The sequence below is a fragment of the Ochotona princeps genome, chromosome 9 (genome assembly GCF_030435755.1).
Source record: "Ochotona princeps isolate mOchPri1 chromosome 9, mOchPri1.hap1, whole genome shotgun sequence".
Classification (NCBI taxonomy): Eukaryota; Metazoa; Chordata; class Mammalia; order Lagomorpha; family Ochotonidae; genus Ochotona; species Ochotona princeps.
The window spans coordinates 16995402-17015207 of record NC_080840.1 but is presented as its reverse complement, the minus strand read 5'-3'; the positions used below and the strand labels follow the sequence as shown (position 1 = coordinate 17015207).

Sequence of the window (19806 nt, the reverse complement as noted above, 5' to 3'; positions counted from 1 at the left end):
GAGTGAATCATCGGACGGAAGATCTTCCTCTGTCCTCCTCTCTGTATATCTGACTTTGTAATAAAAATTAAAAATCTTTAAAAAAGTATTTGTTATTTGTTTTGGATTTTTAAAAATACTTATTTTTTAGAGAGAGAGAGTGAGAGAAAGAAAAGAGAAAGGAAGGAAGGAATGAAGGGAAGAATTGAGGGAGGGAGAGGAGAAAGAGAGCTCTACGTAATATCAGTGGCCAGGGTTGATTCAAGCTGAAGCCAGGAGCTGCAGCTTCACTGGCATCTCCCACATGAGTTTCAGGGGCTCACGTATTTGGCCCATATTGGCAGTAGAACATCTGGCTGACCTGGGACCCATATGGCATGCTGGTGCCTCAGATGGTGGCTTTGCTTGTATACCATAGTTGCTGGCCTCAAAAATAATCCTCAAGGAGAAAAAAAGTCTTAAGATAGATTGATACATTTCTCTGATACTAGGAAAGTAAATGTTTTCTTTCATTCATGTCAAGTTGGGCATAAGACTGTAATGTTTTGGCACTGCATGGCTGCATTCTCTACTTAGAGAAAGACAACTGGATAAGAAGGATTACTCAAGATTATCTCCTTTCATGTTTACCAATTTCAGTTGAGTGGATAGTTTAGGGTCAGAAGTTCTTCCCTCACCTAGCTAAGTGGAGGTTGACTTAATGTGGAACTTCTTTCAAAGAAATAATGCTTTTTCACAGGGTTCCCAGGTTGCTTTTCTTTTTTTTTTTTTTTAGGATTTTTTATTATTATTGGAAAGCCGGATATACAGAGAGGAGGAGAGACAGAGAGGAACATCTTCCATCCGATGTTACACTCCCCAAGTGAGCTGCAATGGGCTGGTGCGCGCCGATCTGATGCCAGGAACCAGGAACCTCTTCCGGGTCTCCCGTGCGGGTGCAGGGTCCCAAGGCTTTGGGCCATCCTCGACTGCCTTCCCAGGCCATAAGCAGGGAGCTGGATGGGAAGTGGAGCTACCGGAATTAGAACCGGCGCCCATATGGGATCCCGGGGCATTCAAGGCAAGGACTTTAGCCGGTAGGCCACGCTGCCGGGTCCCCCAGGTTGCTTTTCAATAGTATGTATGCTTGGGCAAGTCTCTTAGCTGCTCCTTGGCTCCTTGCTCTATAAAACTGGAATAACAAAGTATATTTGTGAGGATTAAATGGGATTTTAAGCTCAACACCTAGAAAAAGGCAGAAGAGGAACAAATATTTACTGACCACTAACTATAATGCATTATATGTGTCATCCCATTTAAATTTGCCATCTCTCCTTTGCAGAAAATAGTGCTATAATCTTTCCTACAATGCTTTTGAGGAAATAATCACCTGGTCAAGATTATTTACCTAATCAATGGCAGAAGTGAGAAAGTAATGTTGAAGCCACATATGATAATGCTATATGTCTAGTTAGGATAATGTTTATTAATTTCCCTTATACTGTTTCCTAAAGTAAAAAGACAAAAAAAAAAAGGTTGATCATAAAAGTGAAAATTGAGTGCTGAGTTATTTGTCAAATGTTAGCTTTTCTGTTTTTTTTTTTTTCAAACAAACTTAGATACTACATAAAAAAAGTCTTCTTACTGGAGTACTTTTGAAATTCTGGAATATTTGCATAGGATGCCAAAAAATGTGTTTTGAAATTTGAATGACTTACACAAAAAGTAAACAGACCTACTCATCTTTGTGAACTGTCAGGAAGGATTAAATATTGTGAGCTGAGTCATGCCCATGTGCTGTGTGGCTTTCTGACAGGTATAAATCAGCTACACTTGTAAAATGGATCAACGGTTACAAAACACAGTTAACTTCTGTTTGTTTCTGAATGCCTGAATAATCTCTTTCTCAAACAGTTTTAAATGAGTATCTTATTACCAGTCGTCTGTCCTGCATTGCCGCAGTGAACAGTGTAAAGGATACAATAGACATCAGTAGGACAGACTACGGACACTCACATGTTCCTTCGGAAAATTCAACCTTGTAATATAACGGAAACAATTTTACAAGATTGGCTTCCATGATTGAATGAGACTGGAGTGTTGCATTCTAAGTCATGGTTCTTTGTCATAAGAGCAGTATGATTTAAATCAGCATTAGACAATAGCAAAATTACAAAGACATACAGGGGAAATCAAGAGCGATCCTGACAACTCTTAACGAGGTCATATGCATGGAGCGGGGGCGGGGAGGACCCCAGAGTGGAGCAGGCAGACAGGAGGAGGCTTGTATCCCAACCCTGGAGACTCCCAGGTCCTCACTAAGGACTATCAGTATGCGCACCAAGGACTAAATCCCAACTGCCAAAGAGACCACGGGGAATTGGAGTGCCTTCAGAGGCCAAGAACTCTGTGGTCATCCACCCCTGTTTGGATCTACCACATGGAATGAAGAAGCCCAAATCCTTCCTCGCAGGATCCAAGGTCATCGAAACAACAGCCAGGAACCCTGAGCGGTCCACAGAAACAGAACAGTAAACTTCCTTTGGGACTAGAGAGGAACTTTCTCTAGTCCTTACTTAGTTCCAGCTTTGGATTCCCACCCTCGCTTGCAATGACCATCAGGGTCGCTCCAGAGCCCCCCAACACACATACACACACACACACACACACACACACACACACACACGAATAGATACAAGAACCAGACAGGAAACGGTCAGCGTGGATTCACTTATACCTTACTAGGTGGGACACACAGATTAGTTACTCCTCACTAAGGTATTGAAGATTTCTCTGCACACCCCTCCTAAAACTGTTCTGCACCCAAACTGTTGACATATGCCTTGTTAGAGTTATAAGCCAGTTTAGACTACCCTAAAATCTGCCAAGTTCAGTAAAAATTATGCTTCAACATTATAAACTGCTAAATACTAAAATGAAAATAGATGTGAGACAGCTGAATAGTACCCTATAGCCATTTTAAGGTGTATAGAAGCCAGTAGTGTATAAGCTAAAATTGAAATGTCAATGAAGAAGTCACAGGATGTGGTTCAGAACTTGCATTTTTTTAAACATATTTGTTACTCAATACCATGTCAATTAATTCCATAATGTTGTAAATTGTCGTTGATGTTATGATGTGGCTTTTAATTGATCGGGATGATATTCTGCCAGCTCTGCCTTCAGACCAGAGATGGTCTCCCCAAGAACCTGTTGAATTTACCTGGACAATAAAATGCTATACTCTATGCTTGGTATATGCTTACAATGAAAGAATCTTGACTGAATTTGAAATGTAATGCAGCGACAAGGTGGAGGAATCCACCATGGAGGGAGGGTAAGGTGAGGGGTTGGGGGAATCCCAGAGCCTATGAAACTGTCACATAATGCAATGTAATTAATAAATATATATATATATATATAAAGAAAGTATTAAATATTCTGAGAGCTGAAAAAAAAGCAGTACAATTTGACCAATGCTGTCCCTTTGAGGAAGAAACAGGAGCTCTTTATGTCCATTTTTGAAAGCTGACCAATCCAATCATGAAGATACAGAAAGAATATATTTATGGTTGAATTTAAAGTGTTAGGCATTTTTTTATTGGCATTACCTCAAATTTTTATTTTCACAACGGAGCTTACATATTTCAATGTTTAAGCCATTTTTGTTTTTTCCTTTTCAGTAGCTCCACCCACGAGGCTTAGATACAGTGTATTGTCTCAAGACAGTATACAAATTTCATGGAAGGCTCCAAGAGGAAAATTTGGTGGATACAAACTTCTTGTGACTCCGGCTTCAGGTAAAAATAATTGTTTGTGGATTTTAGAATTTTGGCAACTGTTTATAATCATTTGGAAATAAAAAAATTGTTGATTTTGGATTATTTGCAAGCTTTTTATTTAACTTTTTGATATAAATAGTATATATTATATGAAAAATTGTTTCAAAAATTATGGCTCTTGGATAACTTTAATTTTCTTCCAAACTGCTGGGCTGTCAAGAAGTCTTGCTCTTTCACAACATTTGATCTGCTGGATTGGAAAACCACAAAACACTTGAGTGCCTAACAGTTGTAATCCCCTGAAGGAAATTGTGATTAACCTTTTAAACTATAAAGATTATTAGAAATTGTGAAAATAACTAATGAATTAACACTGAAAAGTCATAGGTTGAACAGATATATTGGTTGTAAATATAAAGTAGTAATGTGGAAACATTTAGGTTTTGGCTGAGGTTTTTATTTCTCACTTTGTTTCTTACCCAATTACAGTAAATGAAAAACAGTCAAGAACGTAGATGTAATTTCCACTGATACATGAATTACAGAGACATACAGTTTAACAGCAGAATTTCTTGCATTTCAGTCCTGTTTTGGGTTTGTTAAATACTATATTTCAGTTACATTTTTTGATCTGTTGGTTTTGCTTTTGACAAAGCATGTGAACAATATTGATACCCACTTCATGGAGGTTTAATAATCTTGCACATCTAGGTTGATCTAATGATAGCAGCCTTGATATTACACAGGATTTTCTTAGAGATGCGATGTTGAGACCCACCCCAAGCCTCCAGAGCTGGCACTGGAGTTTGAGAAGATTCCCAGGTGATTCTAATTCACATGAAAATCAGGCAACACTGAGTGTAAGGACAAGCATTTTGAACAATGACTGTATCATAGTAACTGTTCAGTAAATGGTACCTAAGAGTGTTACGAGGATGCTCTTTAGAATATTGGAACTCACTTCAGGGTTCCATTGTTACAAGTTGCATAAGCACTTAATAACAACATATGAATATAACATTTATACAAATATATAATCATACAAATATAATTATGTTTAACGTTTGATGACAAAGATGTATAATACAGGATCTCTTCATGTTGCAGATCTTTTCCAACCCATTTAATAAAAGGAGGTAGACACTCTGTTATTCATAAATTTGGACATCACATCTAATAGTTGGCTTTAAGTCCCCCCAAAAAACAAGCATATCAAACGCCAAGCTTACTTGGTCATGAAAATTGATATTTTTGGTAAGAAATATTACACATAAGCTCATTAGAATGATGTCCAATCAAGTATACCAGATGCCAATTTTTCCCATATTCATTTATCTAGAAAATATAATTAAATCTCAAGCTGTGTTCAAGAGCTTTCATTATGGAGTATGGGCCAAATTTGTGGTGTATTTGACAGTTAAAACTTACTTTGTAACAAACTATTTTAGGAAATTTAAACTCAACAACTTCAGTATGATTCTAAAGATCAAAATACAAGTTACTAATGTATGATATTTCAGAATGTCTTACATTTGATTGAAGGTAACTTTTCTCTTGCCAGGAAATCGATAGTTTAACTATTTCTGATAAGTTGCTAGTACAACTAGGTGTCATAGAGGAATTCTTAAATGTTAGTAATGACTTCACTGTCCCTGAACCAAGTGTCACTCTGATTGTTCAGTCCCTTTTCCAGTAATGTGTTCCCAAAGTAGAAATCAAGCACTTATTTAAACACTTCCAGTGACAAAACTAATGATGGAAGGTAATTATTTTGCGGTGAAATTTTGTGATTGTTTAACGCAATATTCTTACTTTAGTTGCTCCAGCCGATTAAAGTCTTGACTTCTGGTATCTACTTGATTAAATATAGTGAATTAAAAGTAATAAACACATCTTACCAAAAATAATTAGAAGTGTTTTATCACTGTGAGATGTTCTCCAAGCATTCCCAATATTTCACAAGGCATGTGTGATAATATTCCATGGAATATTCAATGCTATTCTGTAATCAAATGTATTAATGAAAAGGAAATTTAGGCAATGCTGATCTAAAATTACTTTATTGTGGGAACAAGTCTGCTTTCCTAGTGGTTAAAGTCTCACCTTGCACCCACTGCGATTCCATATGGACGTTGGTTTGTGTCCTGGCTGCTCCACCTCCCTTCTAGTTCTCTGCCTGTGGCCTGGGAAAGCAATAGAGGGCGGCCCAAAGCTTTGGGACCCTGCACCGGCACGAGAGATCTGGAAGAAGCTCCTGGCTCTTGGCTTCGGATTGGTTCAGCTTTGGCCACTGTGACTATTTAGGGAGTAAACCAGTGGTTGGAAGATGTTTCTCTGTCTCTTCTCTGTACATCTACCGTTTCAATAAACAAACAAATAAATAAATAAAATTTACTTTATTGCAGAATTTACACTGAGATTATGACAATGATACTCCTCATGACTCTCAAAGAGGGACTTGAACAAAGTGGTCTATTTTTTTTATTTTACTTTTTAAGATTTATTTTTATTTGAAAGGCAGATTTTGTATAAGAAGAAGGAAAGATAAAGAGAAGGTCTTCCATCCACTGGTTCAGTCTTCAAATGCTTGTGATGGGCAGAGCTGAGCTGATCCAAAGCTGTTAGCCAGTAGCTTGTGTTGAGTCTGCCGTGTGGGTTCAGGGTTACAAGGACTTGGGCCATCCTCCCCTGCTTTCCCAGGCCATAAGCAGAAAACTGGATGGGAAGCAGAGGAGCTGGGACGTGAATCGGCACCCCCGTGGGACACTAGCTCCACAGGCCTGAGGATCAGCCTGTCGCCCCTGTGCTAGCCCCTATATAGAGCTTTCCCAGCAACTTTTTTAAAATTGAACTTTCAAGTAGCCAGGCAATGAGTGGTTCCTTCAGCATCCTGGGCCACTGATGGTAAGATTTTAGGTAATTAAACTGCTCATGTTTCAAGGGTCCTTTGACTCCCTTTTAGAGGCTGTATGAAAGATTCTAGCATGGGTAATGACTTTCAGCCTTCCTGTGTCTCCCCTTTCATTTTTTAGATGGAATTCTGTCCTCACAAAGTATATCTGATGATCGGGGTTTGATGTCTCGTAAGCCTGCATTGGGGCTTTCTTGAGTGTGTTTATGTAGGATGATTTTTGTGAATGTGTTTTTCCCACTTGAGACAGCTGATTCAGTTCTCTAATGAAGAATACAAATGAAGATGAAGCCATGCTATGATAAATGACATTATCCACATTTTAATCTTTTAATGTATATAAAAATATGCTGTACATTGGAAATATAATTAAAAGTCTTCACCATTTAATATCTTGATTATTCGTTCATAAAATTTCTTAATGCACACAGCTAACCTTTTAAAAATTTTCTCTTTCTCTTTTGTTATAGGTGGAAAAACCAATCAGTTAAATCTCCAGAACACTGCAACAAAAGCAATTATTCAAGGTCTTATGCCAGAACAGAATTACACAGTTCAAATTATTGCATACAATAAAGACAAAGAAAGCAAGCCAGCTCAAGGCCAATTTAGAAGTATGTACCACTTAGGCATTCTGTTCCAGCACTTGATTTGAGTCTGCTATATATTTTAATTTCCTAGATTTTTTTTTGAGTTGTAAAGATCTTAAAAGACTCAGTTCAGCTTTCTATGAATTCATCTTATTCTCTGTTCTGTCTTTTGTCTCTTGCTGGATTATTTCCTATTACCTATATTTTAGTTTCTGAATGTACTTCTTGACATATTCTCAATCTTTAACCAGTTATATCTTTCATAGCATCTCCTCCACTTGTTCCTTAACACCACACTGCAGTGGTCCTTTTACTGCTTTGCGTCTCTAAGAACCCTACCAGCTATGGGAAGGTAGGGATTTGGTTACTTTTACTTCTCATTTTACTGCAACTGCATGTTATGCATCTGGTATAGCAATTAGTAGGTATGGAAATTCTGAATTATGATGCCCACATCATAGGTTATCAGTTAATGTTTCTTAAGGAGTTTTTAAGTGACAATCTCCATGACAAATCAACATGTAAATAAATAAGTACAAGTGGTAATTATTAGAGAAAGGTACATATATAAGACTGCGGGGAGTTGCTTCATAGCAATTTTGTTATTTCATTGCTGAAATAGGCTCTTTTGAAGACACTTTTCTTAGGGACAATTTTAAGCAAAATAACAAAAAACAGTCAGGTGTGATGAATCCGTAAGTGTTCACCATCTGGCTTTAGCGATTAGTCACTCATGGATAGCTTTGTGCGATATACACTTGTTCCATTCACACTCCATACACCTGCTGATTTTTGTCAAAAAAAAAAATTGAGATTGGTTGGGAGAGAGAAAGTTACTATCATTTTAAAAGGATGTTTTTTCCTTTTTAAAACTTTTTTTTTAAAATCTTGCCACAAAAAGAATCCACCAGTTTGCAGCCATTTTTGCTCTGGACTTTCTTGCCCTCCCCCAACTTTGTGTTTTTTTTTCCTCCAAGGCAATGGTTTGTGGGCATTTCTTTCTTTTTTTAAATTTTTTTGCCTTACTAAAACATTCAAGCAAAACAAAAGTGTTCAACTGCTGCCTCTTGAAACTTCTGAACAAAGGTATTTGGTAAATTCACCTGTTAGCAGGACAAAGAGCAGTTATAAATGTTACATTCTTTTGAGAGCATATGGCTTAGAAGAACATAGAAAACATTTTGATGTGATTTCCAGTAAAATCAACCTTTTATGTTATTGGCACTGCCCTTCACTTCTGGCCTCTAGCATTCCTACATGACCAAAATAACTCTCTTCAACTTTGGGAGAAGTAGTGAAAGGAGAAATAATTCCTTTTACTTGAGACCATAGGTTTTTCATAGTTATTCTGAATAGTCCGCTGATTGAGCACAAAAGAAACAAAGGAACCTTTAAGAAACCTTTCCTGTACTTACTTATTCAAAGCATTTTGAAGGAAATTAGTTTGATTACAGCTTGCTGTGCGCCACGAGGTGGTCTTAGTAAAACATAACTGATCAGTTAGATAAATGATGGTAGTGTATCTGCCCATGTCTGTGCTATTTTTATTGATGGTAGTGTATCTGCCCATGTCTATGCTATTTTTATTGACGGTCTAGAGAGATTAGTTCTGCCCAAGCAGCGGTTTGTAGAAGAGTGATTAACATACCTTCATTTGGAAGGCCTCTTCTCCGTGTTGCACTGCAGTTACAATCCTGCTCTGTTGTAAGATGGCATGCAAGTCTGACTCCTCCTGCCTGGAAACCTTTCCTCGTTGAATCTAGGAGATTGTGGTCAAGACAAAATCTTGTGGTTGTGAAGTACAGTTATTCCAGTGTTTGGATTCTTTATGAACCCATTTTTAAAAAATGTATAAAGGGAAGCATGCAAAACAGTCATTGGATTTCAAGGACATAAAGGCGTGCCTGGACTACTGGCTGTGCACATTCCAAATCTCCCGCAAGCGACTCAGCTACTTGTAATCTCAGCGCTCTCATCGGTAAATGCGGGTGATGACATGTGCCTGTACAGATGAACTGACTTCAGTACATAGGAAGGCATGTTGCATAGTGGTGGTGATGGTCAGTCATGTCCATTGCAACACTCTGTTTTCTGACTTTTTTCCTGCAGGAGGACAATGGCTTGCTGTTACATAGATCCTAAACCTGTTAAATGTGGTGCAGTGGCCCAACTTTAAGTGACTTACTTATCCTTGCTTATCTGTAGCCTGGTGTTGTGGCTCCACTTTTATAAACTTGACTTTCAACCTTTGCTCTTTGAAGTGGTGCTTTACCATGCTCTGCCTATAATATCTAGCTTCGCTATTAAAGTCTGGCTCAAATACTGCCTTTCCAGTGTCAAAATCTTGGTATCTGGGATTCTTTATCTCTTTCAGATCTGTATCTTATTCCCACAGTACAATTTTTCTCATATTAAAGTTGTAGATGTAAATGGACATTTAGAGAATGTAAACCATTTGGGGTCATAACCTGTGTGTGGGTGGGCTTGAAGATGTAGATTTACAAGTGATCTCTAGGAGGACGAGAATCTCAATTGTGGGAAGATGAAATTACAAAAGGGGTGTCCAGAGGTGCACGGCAACTTCAGCACATGGTCTTTTCAGGAATGAAAACAAAGGGTCTAAAGAAAAATATGAATGTGGAGTTAGTGAATTCCAGGACATCTGTTTATTTTGTTTTAATGCATTAACATTAAAAATAAAGTATTGTAAAAAAAAAAAAACCACAGTGGTCTTTTAAAAAGGGTGTGCTCCAAGGTACCTGTACTTACAAAGTTAGAGCATAAAGTCTAAGAAAAAGAATGTAAAAAGTTAGATCGGTAGGTGTAGCAGGACCGAAAAATCTTGTGTTTTAGTGCTTTTTTGTTGTTGTTGTTTTGTTTGTGTGTTTTGAGGGGTTTTCTGGATTGTTCCTGATGGTCATTGCGAGAGAGGGTGGGGACCCAAAGTTGGAACCAAGAGCTCCCCTCCCTAGGCCCGAAGGAAGTTTACTGTTCTTCTGTTTCTGCGGACTGTTCAGGGCTCTTGGCTGTTGTTCTGATGCCCTTGGATCCTGCGAGGAAGGATTCGGATTTCTTTCATCCCATGTGGTGGATCCAAGCAGGAGTGGATGACCTGAGTTCTTGGCCTCCGAAGGCACTCCAATTCCCCTTTTTAAAACGTTGGAATTTAGTCTCCAGTTACTGTCAAGATAAGATAGGGTCAAGGCAAAGGTATACTGGAATTGAAGTGAAATGGCCTTGACTGGTGGCAGCCTTAAGCCTTTCATTAAAGGCCTGCATCAAGGGAGAGACAAAGAACTTGTGATCAAGAAAGGGGATGGGATAATATGCCAAGACAGCAAAGATGCTTCCGAGTAAATTCTTGCTTCCTGTTTACTGTCCTCCCTCTAATAAATTTACTGATTTACAGGAAGTGAATGTAGCGATGGAATGATCCATCTTGACCTAGCTTGTTTCTGCACTGTCACAGGGCATTTTGTCTGTATCTGTCTAGAAACCCTGGAGAGTGTTTGTGATGGTGGTCTTGGCTGTTTCAAGTAGCATAAGATGCCAAGCAATAGCATGAAAGTTGCAAAGGAGTTGTAAGCAGAAAATGCACTGGAAGATTAAGCTAATGGTGTAGATCGGGGTGAATGTATGCAAAGAGCAAGGGCTTATTTGTTACTGAATATTTACTCAATGAGGTGACAAACATTATCATTTTAAAAATAAGCATTTTTTTCAGTTTAAAAGAAAATTTTTATAGGATTGTGTACTTTCCCAAGCAAATAGAGAAATTCCAACTAAGGATGTTCATAGCTCAGATCTTTCTGGAATGCAGGCCAAACTCATAGCTCTAACCCAGAGCCTTGAAGATAATGGCTTGCATTCTTGCCTGCTTTTGCTGGTTTTATGGGATAGATTTTAGTCCCCTGGCCTTTCGTTCTCTTGCATATGAGATAGTGATAAACAGTGGTTTTAGGGCGGTTATGTAGTTTAGTTTATTTAATACATCTGTCCAAATTGACCACATTGTTTATGTGCCTTTTACATATTCTTTGATTAAAAAAAAGTTGCAGTTTTAATAGTTTGGGCTAAGTCTGCACCCGGAGCTCATTTCTATTAGTATGTGTGTAAGACTTGCAAGGGTATCAGTAACATTCATTAGGTTTTTTTTTCCTAAAGATTTCTTTATTTTTCTTGGAAAGTCAGACATACAGAGAGGCGAAGAGACAGAGAGGAAGATCTTCTGTCTGTTGATTCACTTCCCAAATGCCCACAACGGCCTGAGCTGAGCCGATCTGAAGCCAGGAGCCTGGAGCCTCTTCCGGGTCTCCCATGTGGGTGCAGATTCCCAAGGCTTTGGGCTGTCCTCGACTGCTTTCTCAGGTCACAAGCAGGGAGCTGGATGGGAAGTCGGGCTGCTGGGACATGAACCAGTGTCCATATGGGATCCCGGCCATGCAAGGCAAGGACTTTAGGCACTAGGCTACCATGCCAGGCCCACTGATTATTTAATTTCAGCTTGTATATACAGTATTTCTGTGTTTTTATTGTATTTTTATTGACTTATTATTTTCCACAATATAATTTTGTAGATATAGGGATTCCACCCTTCACCTCTTCTTTCTTCCTTCTTTCCCATTTCCTGTCCCACCTGAATTATTTTCCCTGTATTATTATAATAGTATATACTTCAACAGTCACAAGTCCAACATTCTGTGTAATAAACATTAAGCATATTACATTGTAAGTACAGGCAATGGTAGAAAATCTAGCATCATATTGGCAAGGTATATTTAACAGTATCAGTAGGTAGGTGTCTCATCATTTGGGAGTATAAACGCATACTGCAACGTAAAATCACTTTGGGTATGCTAGTCTCCATTATTGTGACAATATATGTATATACGTTTCCTCTATGTCTTGGTTTTCTGTTTTGCATGAATGTTGCCTTCTATCAAAGAGAACATATAATACTTGCCCTTTGGGGATTGGCTTGTTTCACTGAGTGTATTGTGTTTTCTTCCAGTTAAGGATTTGGAAAAAAGAAAGGATCCTAAACCCAGAGTCAAAGTTGTGGACAAAGGAAATGGAAGTAAGCCGTTTTCACCAGAAGGTGAGATATTGTTTGATTAGCTCACTGTGGTGTTCAATTTGGTGATTGCAGAGGCACAACACACAGCTATGGTTGTTGGTTTCATGAGAAGAAGAGTATGATCCGGCCTCTCTCCATGAGACACATGATTGTCAGCGTTTTAGTGTGTGACCTTGCTGTCACTCTTCTGTGACTGTGCAAGTGTGTGCACAGCCTGCCACGTCATAATCCCTGTTGTGTGGATTACGTGTATTTGGGGCCTTCCATGTTATTAGATTGAGGAGGAAAGACCATCAATGGTAAGGTGCGCTGGCTGTCCCATTTGCCAGGCTGAACTGAAAACCTGCTTTGCACCTTTAAGCTTGAGTGATCTTCTGCTAGTTACCTGCGTTATTATATCTCTGTGTCCTCATTTTTAAAAGGTGGAAAATAGGATTTACTCCTAGAGTTGTTTGACGTGGAATGTGTTGACATATAAAGAATATTTGGAATCATGCCAAACATTTAGTAATGTTAAATATTATTGTCAGTCTAACTCATTCCTTTACTCTCAGATTTCTCTGGGATAGGCTCATGCAATTTATCCTCTATTGATAGATGTGAGTGTCTTTAAATTGTTCACTAACACAGACATTGTGAATTTATATATATATGTATATGTTTTAGTCTTCAGATAACCTGAAATAATTGACTTATATTTCTCTAAATAATTCATACATGTGCCAAAAATACGTAGCAATACATATTTCTATATATCCTTTCCAACATTTGCAAACCTCAATATTTAAAACCTTTCCCAATAGCACTTTATTTCTTAATTGTTCATTTCTTTCATTTCCAGTGAGATTGAGCGCTTTAAAAAATCTTTAGTAACTATTTTATTGTTTTATGTTCTTTTTTAATGTGCAAAAAATCAAATTTTGATGAAATGCTTTTCTATTATATTAGGTTTAATCCTGGAATATCATGCATCTTTCAGTGTTATATTTTTGGAAATAATTTTGATGAAGCTTCAAAATACACATTTTCATAAATTTATAATGGTCATAGTTTTTTTTTGAGTTTGTAATTTCCTTAGTTTATGGGAGATTTTCTTATTTTTCTTCTAATGTATAGGTTTTTATGTTACGATTCATTATTGGTGTGTCAGATGTAGGAGAATGTAAAAAAATAATAAACTTACTTTCTCTATTTTATAAAAACTAATATGTTACAGTATAATGGTAGCTCACTATTTCCACCTCTGTCCATTTCCATTTCTTTCTCGTTGGAGGCGGTAGTCCTACATTCCACAGATTCAGTGGTTAGCATTCTAGTATATCTTCTTTTATTTTAATTAATTTATAAATGCGGCCCTGTGCCATATTTATTAGTTCAAGGTTTAAATTATATATGAATCTTATCATAGTTATTATATGCTTTTATAACTTATTTTTATTTGAATTACTAATGTTGATTTATACAGTGTCAATATATTAATTTCTTTTTCTGTGCAGAATAGAATTCCACCAGAGATATTCCCCATGTCATTTGTATTTTGTGTTAAGTTGCCATAAAATCCTTGTTTATATCTCTGTGTATAACAAAATTTCTTCAGCCGATATACCACAGAATCAAATTATCCATTTTATGTTTTCATAATCTAGCACTTCTTTCTTTTTCTTTCACTAGGTTCCTAAATTAATGATTTTTTTATTGGCTTTTAATGTTTCTTTTGTATTAGATCTGTGCTTTATTTGTGACTTATTTATTTGAAGGCAGAGTAACCTAAAGAGAGGGAGAGGCAGAAAAAGATCATCCAATATGCTGGTTCACGCTCCAGAAACCCAGAGCCCAGGAGCAGGCCAGGCAAGCCAGGAGTCAGGAACCCGAGTACTTAGGCCATGAAGGAGTATCTGGGACCCAAACCACACATTCCAGCGGGATGTAGGCATCCCCATCCCAAATAGCGGTTAAGCAACTGCACCACCAGGACCACCCCAAATGCATATTTTGTATTTTGTCACTTTTAAAATTGTATGTATTTATTTTTAAAATTCTATTATTATTTTTTTCTAAAAATTGATGGGGGAGAAAGAGATTATTCCACCTGCTGATTCACTTTCCCCACTGGCCTCAATGCACAGTGCTGGACCAGGTACAAGCAGAGGCCTGGAAATCCATCTGCATCTCCCATGTGGGGAGCAGGGCCGAGCGCTGAGGCTTCTGGTGCTGCTTTGCCAGACACGTTAGAAGGGGATGAACACATAGCCGAACAGCCAGGTCTCAGCGCGGCACCCGGGTCTGGGATGCCACATTAAGTTCAGTGCTTAACTTGTGGCAACATGATGCCTGCTAAAAGATGCATTTTTGAAAAACACAAAATTACAAATAGCCAAGTGTATTTGAGGGGCATCAGATAGATTTTTATAGCTCATTCTAATTTCTGATTTTAATGATACTTTCTTCGGTGGCTTATGAGGTAGAATTATTAAATTCTAAACATATGTAAAAGTTAATTTTTAAAGGATCTTTATTTAATTTAGGTGTCTATCTTCATAATATTGTGGTCAGAGAATGTGGTGTGTAAGAATGTTCTTTGGAATTTGCTAAGATATTTCATTATTTCAGTGGTGTAAATTTTTAAACCTGTTCACTGGGTCCTTGATAAAAAATGTCTGCTTTAATTTCCTCACTGAAAATCATCTAATTTTATTTTCAGCTGTTATCATTTTACTTTAACAACTTACGCACAATATACATACAGTGTAAGAATTTTATTTTCATGAGTATTGTTTTACTTCTTAATGACTTCTTTCATCTTCAATCATTAAGCATTTGCCTCACAGACTATATCATCTAACGTCCTTGAAAAAGTTAATGGATCTTTCTTTGTTTGGAACGGCACAGATAAAAACCTATCAAGGTCTGACAAGTAATTAAGTGGACATTATGTGTTGAAAAAAGTTAATGGAAAAATTCACATTATGAAAAAGTGTGCATGAATTTCACGATTTTGTCGTGAAACAAACTTAATTGTTTTCTCAGAAAACTTTTCCCAAGAACTTTGGGAGTAACTTGACTAGGTATCCCTTCTTTATGTTGTTTAGTACCGACATGTTGCAGTGGTCCTCTGATTTTCAAGTTTCCTTCTGTTTGTGAAGCTTTGTTTGCATTTTAACAGTTTCATCTTACTATCTCTGTGTTTCACTTGGTAACTTGAACTCATTGACATTTACTGAAGGCACTGGTTACTCTGGACTAAACTCTGCTTTCTATACTGTAGGACTGAATGAGTTGAGGCAGGCTGTGCAATAGTGTTTGCAAGGTTTGCATAGATATTAAGGCATGCGCATGACAGGGGAAGAGATATTCAGATCCAAGTCCCTGTGCCTCCTTGCTGAAGATGAGCTCATGTTGGGGGTCTCTTCGGACCCCCTTCCAGGGTGCTATCTGACTGAAGGTTTCTTGTACTGGTGATGACTTGGCCTAGGACCAAAAAAAAAAAAAAAAAAAAAAAAGGCTTCCTCTTCCATGTAGGGCCACCATAAGGAAGGTGTGTGTGTGAACACAGGAGACTGCAGAAGCAGTGATGACAATGCAGGGGTCCTGGTTATGTGAACACGTTGTCTTGAGAGGTGGATTACAAATAATAGTGACATTCAGACATTCAGGCAAGAGCGAGGGCTTCCAGAAGTTTGCTGGGATTTTGTAGAGACAGTTCCTCCCCACCCAGGTGTTTGCATAGCACCTAACATAAGCCCCTCTCCTGAGATGTGGTAGAGCCCACTGGTCACAACTATTGTGCTATTCTGCTTTTCCTGCAATTTTCTGGTTCAACAGGCTACACTGATAGAGGCTCAGATAGAATCATGCATAGTTCACATACTTCAGAATTTTAGTTTCAATGCAAAGAGCTAAGATTTTATCAGAGGTTGCTGTGCAGTTAAAGAGTTACTTGTTTTCAATCTACTGTACATGTTTCTTCAGTAATCCAAAACAGATATGGTATTTGCCTTTGAGCATAATATTGGCATATTTGCGTAAATGACTATTCCTCTATTGTTTAAACAGATTGCTGTAGTTATTTTTGGAGTTCTGCACAAGAACGCAGAATCTGACACAGATGAAGAGATATATAAGGAATGTAGTGTAGGATTTCTTTTTTTCTCCCTTAATGATATTTTCCAATTCAGATCACCAATCCTCTTTTGTTTTATAAAAGAAAAGTCCTTTTACTTTTTTAAATTTTAGTTTTCTAGTCTGAGAAAATCAAGGAAGGTTCTTAGTGTTAAGCCATCCTTTCCAGAAGTCAGAAGATTTTGGCTCACGAGTCAAGTCCGGTCCTCTGGATACTTCAAAATGAAATGTTACTGGAACGCAGCTCTGCTCATTCCTTTACATATTGCCTGTGGCAGCTTTCCTGGTGTATCAGGGCCCAGTAGCTACAGTGGAGATCATGTGGCCTATTGTCTGTCTTGCCCTTTCCAGTGAAGTGTGCTTAATCCTGCCTTAAGATGTTTAAAACTTTTGAATGCATTGAAACACAATCTCTCATTAAACTGAGTGGCTACTTGTTTTTCTCCTGGAAGCTGGTCTATTTGGCTTGTTGTAAAAGAATTACCTAGGATATGCTGTCCTATATATTTAATCACAAGATTCTGCTTTTTGCACTCTCACAGATGATTTTTTCTTTTTTTACCAGAAACATGAGAACTTCAAAGAGTTCGTTGTAGAAATTGAATGTGTTGATAACTATAAAGTGCCTGGAGTACAGTCATTTCTGTGAAGTATTGACTGTTGACAGAAGAGCACATATTTGCACTAAATAATATTGTGGATCAATCTTATGTGTTCTTGATTGAAAAAGAAATGCCTGGGTAGACTTGACGAATGCCCCTGGTGCTGAGCACTGAATTTGGGGATTAAGGATGAACACAGCATTAAGTCCCCATGGGCCTTAGCATATATCTCAATGCCTTTTCTCCATGAACATTCAGTCCTGAATTATGCATATCATAATTGAGTTTAGCCAATTATTATTCCAATGTATTTTAGCATTTTAATGAGATCACTTGCCCCTGTGAGTACTTTTATAGCTCTTGACTCATAGTTAAGAGACTGATCTGAAATTTTGTCAGTTTTTCCACTAGTTGTTCTGGACCTTACAGTTGCCAAACTTCAGACTGTGAGTTCTGTTTGGCAGGATAGGACCAACGGGGATTTTAGTTTCAGTTGGACATGGAGTTAGAAGATCAGCAGAGACATGGGGGCATGGGTGGGTTTTGTAGGCTGATGCTGACTGGAACCTGACTCCACTCTTGGAGATGAGAGAGAAGGAAATGGGCCATGTATAAATGGGAATTTGAACTTGAGTTGTGTACTCGAAGTCATGCATTAAAGATTTGGGCCGGATGCCTGGACCGTAATGCATGCTCTGTTCTTTTCATCTCTTGCTGTCTCTTTTCCACCTCCTGGTGCTTCTCCTTCTATCCTTTCCTCTTCTGTATCTCCAGCTTACTTTTTCCTTCTTGTTTTCGTTGTTACTGTACTTACTGCTTCTGGACTGTTGGCTTGGTGCTCTAGCTGTACTGCCAGGGCAGACTAGAAAGCCACTGATCAGTGCTGGAGGGTGTGAGGTTGGCTTTCTGTCTATGCTTGTAGCTAGCATTGCAGAAAAAGTCCTCTTGTGAGTGCAGAACTGTGGACCTGTGCCACTTGCACATTTCATTCATGGTTACATTCATCATGTGCTTGGGGAACTTCCCATTCTAGAAATTACTGTAAAAATTGCTCAGAGTGGGATGCCTGGCATGAGCAAACATACAACTTATTTGGGGCTGGTGTGTTCATCCAAAATTTTATTTTAGTTTATTTTTGTTGTTGTTGAAAAGGTGGATATACATAAAGGAGGAGAGACAGAGAGGAAGATCTTCCATCTGATGGTTCACTCCCCAAGCAGCTGCAATGGCTGGAGCTGAGCCAATCCAAAGCCAGGAGCCAGGAGCTCTTCCAGGTCACCCACACGGGTGCAGGGTCCCAAAGCTTTGGGCCATCCTCGACTGCTTTCCCAGGCCACAAGCAGGGAGCTGGATGGGAAGTGGAGCTGCCGGGATTAGAATCGGCACCCAGGCCACAGGCAGGGAGCTGGATGGGAAGCGGAGCCGCCAGGATTAGAACCGGCGCCCATATGGGATCCCAGCGTGTTCAAGGCAAGGACCTTAACCACTACGCTATTGTGCCGGGCCCTGTTGATCCAAAATTTTAAATTGTCACCAATAAATCAAGGTAAAGGAGGAATTATAATCCCAAATTTCAGAACATAGGAGTTAGCCATGCGCCATGACTAAGAGTCAGAAGACAGAAAAATGGTGGTCTCAGAATTGTATGACTTTGTTTTATTTATTTAAAATTATTTATTTAGAAGGTGGAATGACTGAGGGAAAAGGCAAAGCAGAGGCAAATGGGGAGGAAGGGGAGGCAGGGTGGAAAAGAGAGGAGAAAGAGGGAGGGAGGAAGGAAGAGAAAAGGAAGAGGAGGAGGAGGTGGAGGAGATCCTCCCTATAATAATGCCTTAAATTGCACCAAGTTTCAGGAAAAAAAGCAGTCTTCTTCCAAAGTAATAACTCAACATGTGTATTTCTATTGAGGATAATATAGCCTTTATGGTGACAAAAACTGTTTTTGGGGCAGAGGATAAAAATCTTTTTTCAAATGTATTCACACACACATATATACACACACAACATACACACATACACAAGTATACAGTATATCTGCAATGTTAAAATTTTATGAAGATATGTTAAGGGAACACTTGTAAAAAAGCTCCATATTAGGATAATAGTTGTTCTTGTTATTAATATCTGTGTGGCTTAACAGACACTATACAACTGTTTCTAACACACATAATGAGAAATGTGATTATTATTGCACAGTTACGGTGTATGAGGGTCAAATCAGAGTGATCAGCATTGTCTGCTCCTGAAATATTTCCCATGTATTTGCGATGAGAATGCTTTAACGTCTCTATTCTAGATTGTAATGAAATACGTTATTATTTTATTAGACATAACGTATGTATATGTCATCATCCTAGTGTATTGTAGGAGCCTGGAATTCACGCCAGTGTTTTGGTGTTCACTCTCTCCTTGCGCTTCCTCACTCCCAGGGACCATTGTCCTGCTCTCCACCTCCCTGAAACCAACACTATATTTTCCACATATGAGTGAGAATATGCAATATTTGTTCTTCAGCACATTTTTTAGGTCAATCGTCCCTTTAAGTAAAATTTTCATTTGCTTCCTATATGGTGGCATAGACGTTGCGATGTTAACTCTGGAGGATAAGTTTCTGTGTTTGAGAAATGAGCATGATATTCATGAATGTGAACATTCTCTATGTGAGGGTGTTTAGAACAAGTGAAGTTTTTAGAGAATTCATTCTGTTATGTACCCTGCCATGTACATGATATGAACTTCTGGAAAATCAGTTTCTACCCCTTTTTTC

The 19806-nt window shown here is 38.3% G+C and overlaps 1 protein-coding gene across 1 annotated transcript in view; it reads left to right on the top strand.

The window, feature by feature from the left end:
• COL14A1 (collagen type XIV alpha 1 chain) overlaps window positions 1-19806 on the top strand; it is a 195953-nt gene that overhangs the window by 19237 nt on the left and 156910 nt on the right. The window contains exons 3-5 of the mRNA XM_004580703.4: window positions 3642-3758; window positions 7122-7265; window positions 12253-12339. Of these exons, the coding sequence (XP_004580760.2) occupies window positions 3642-3758; window positions 7122-7265; window positions 12253-12339 (348 nt within the window). The remainder of the gene's footprint in view (window positions 1-3641; window positions 3759-7121; window positions 7266-12252; window positions 12340-19806) is intronic.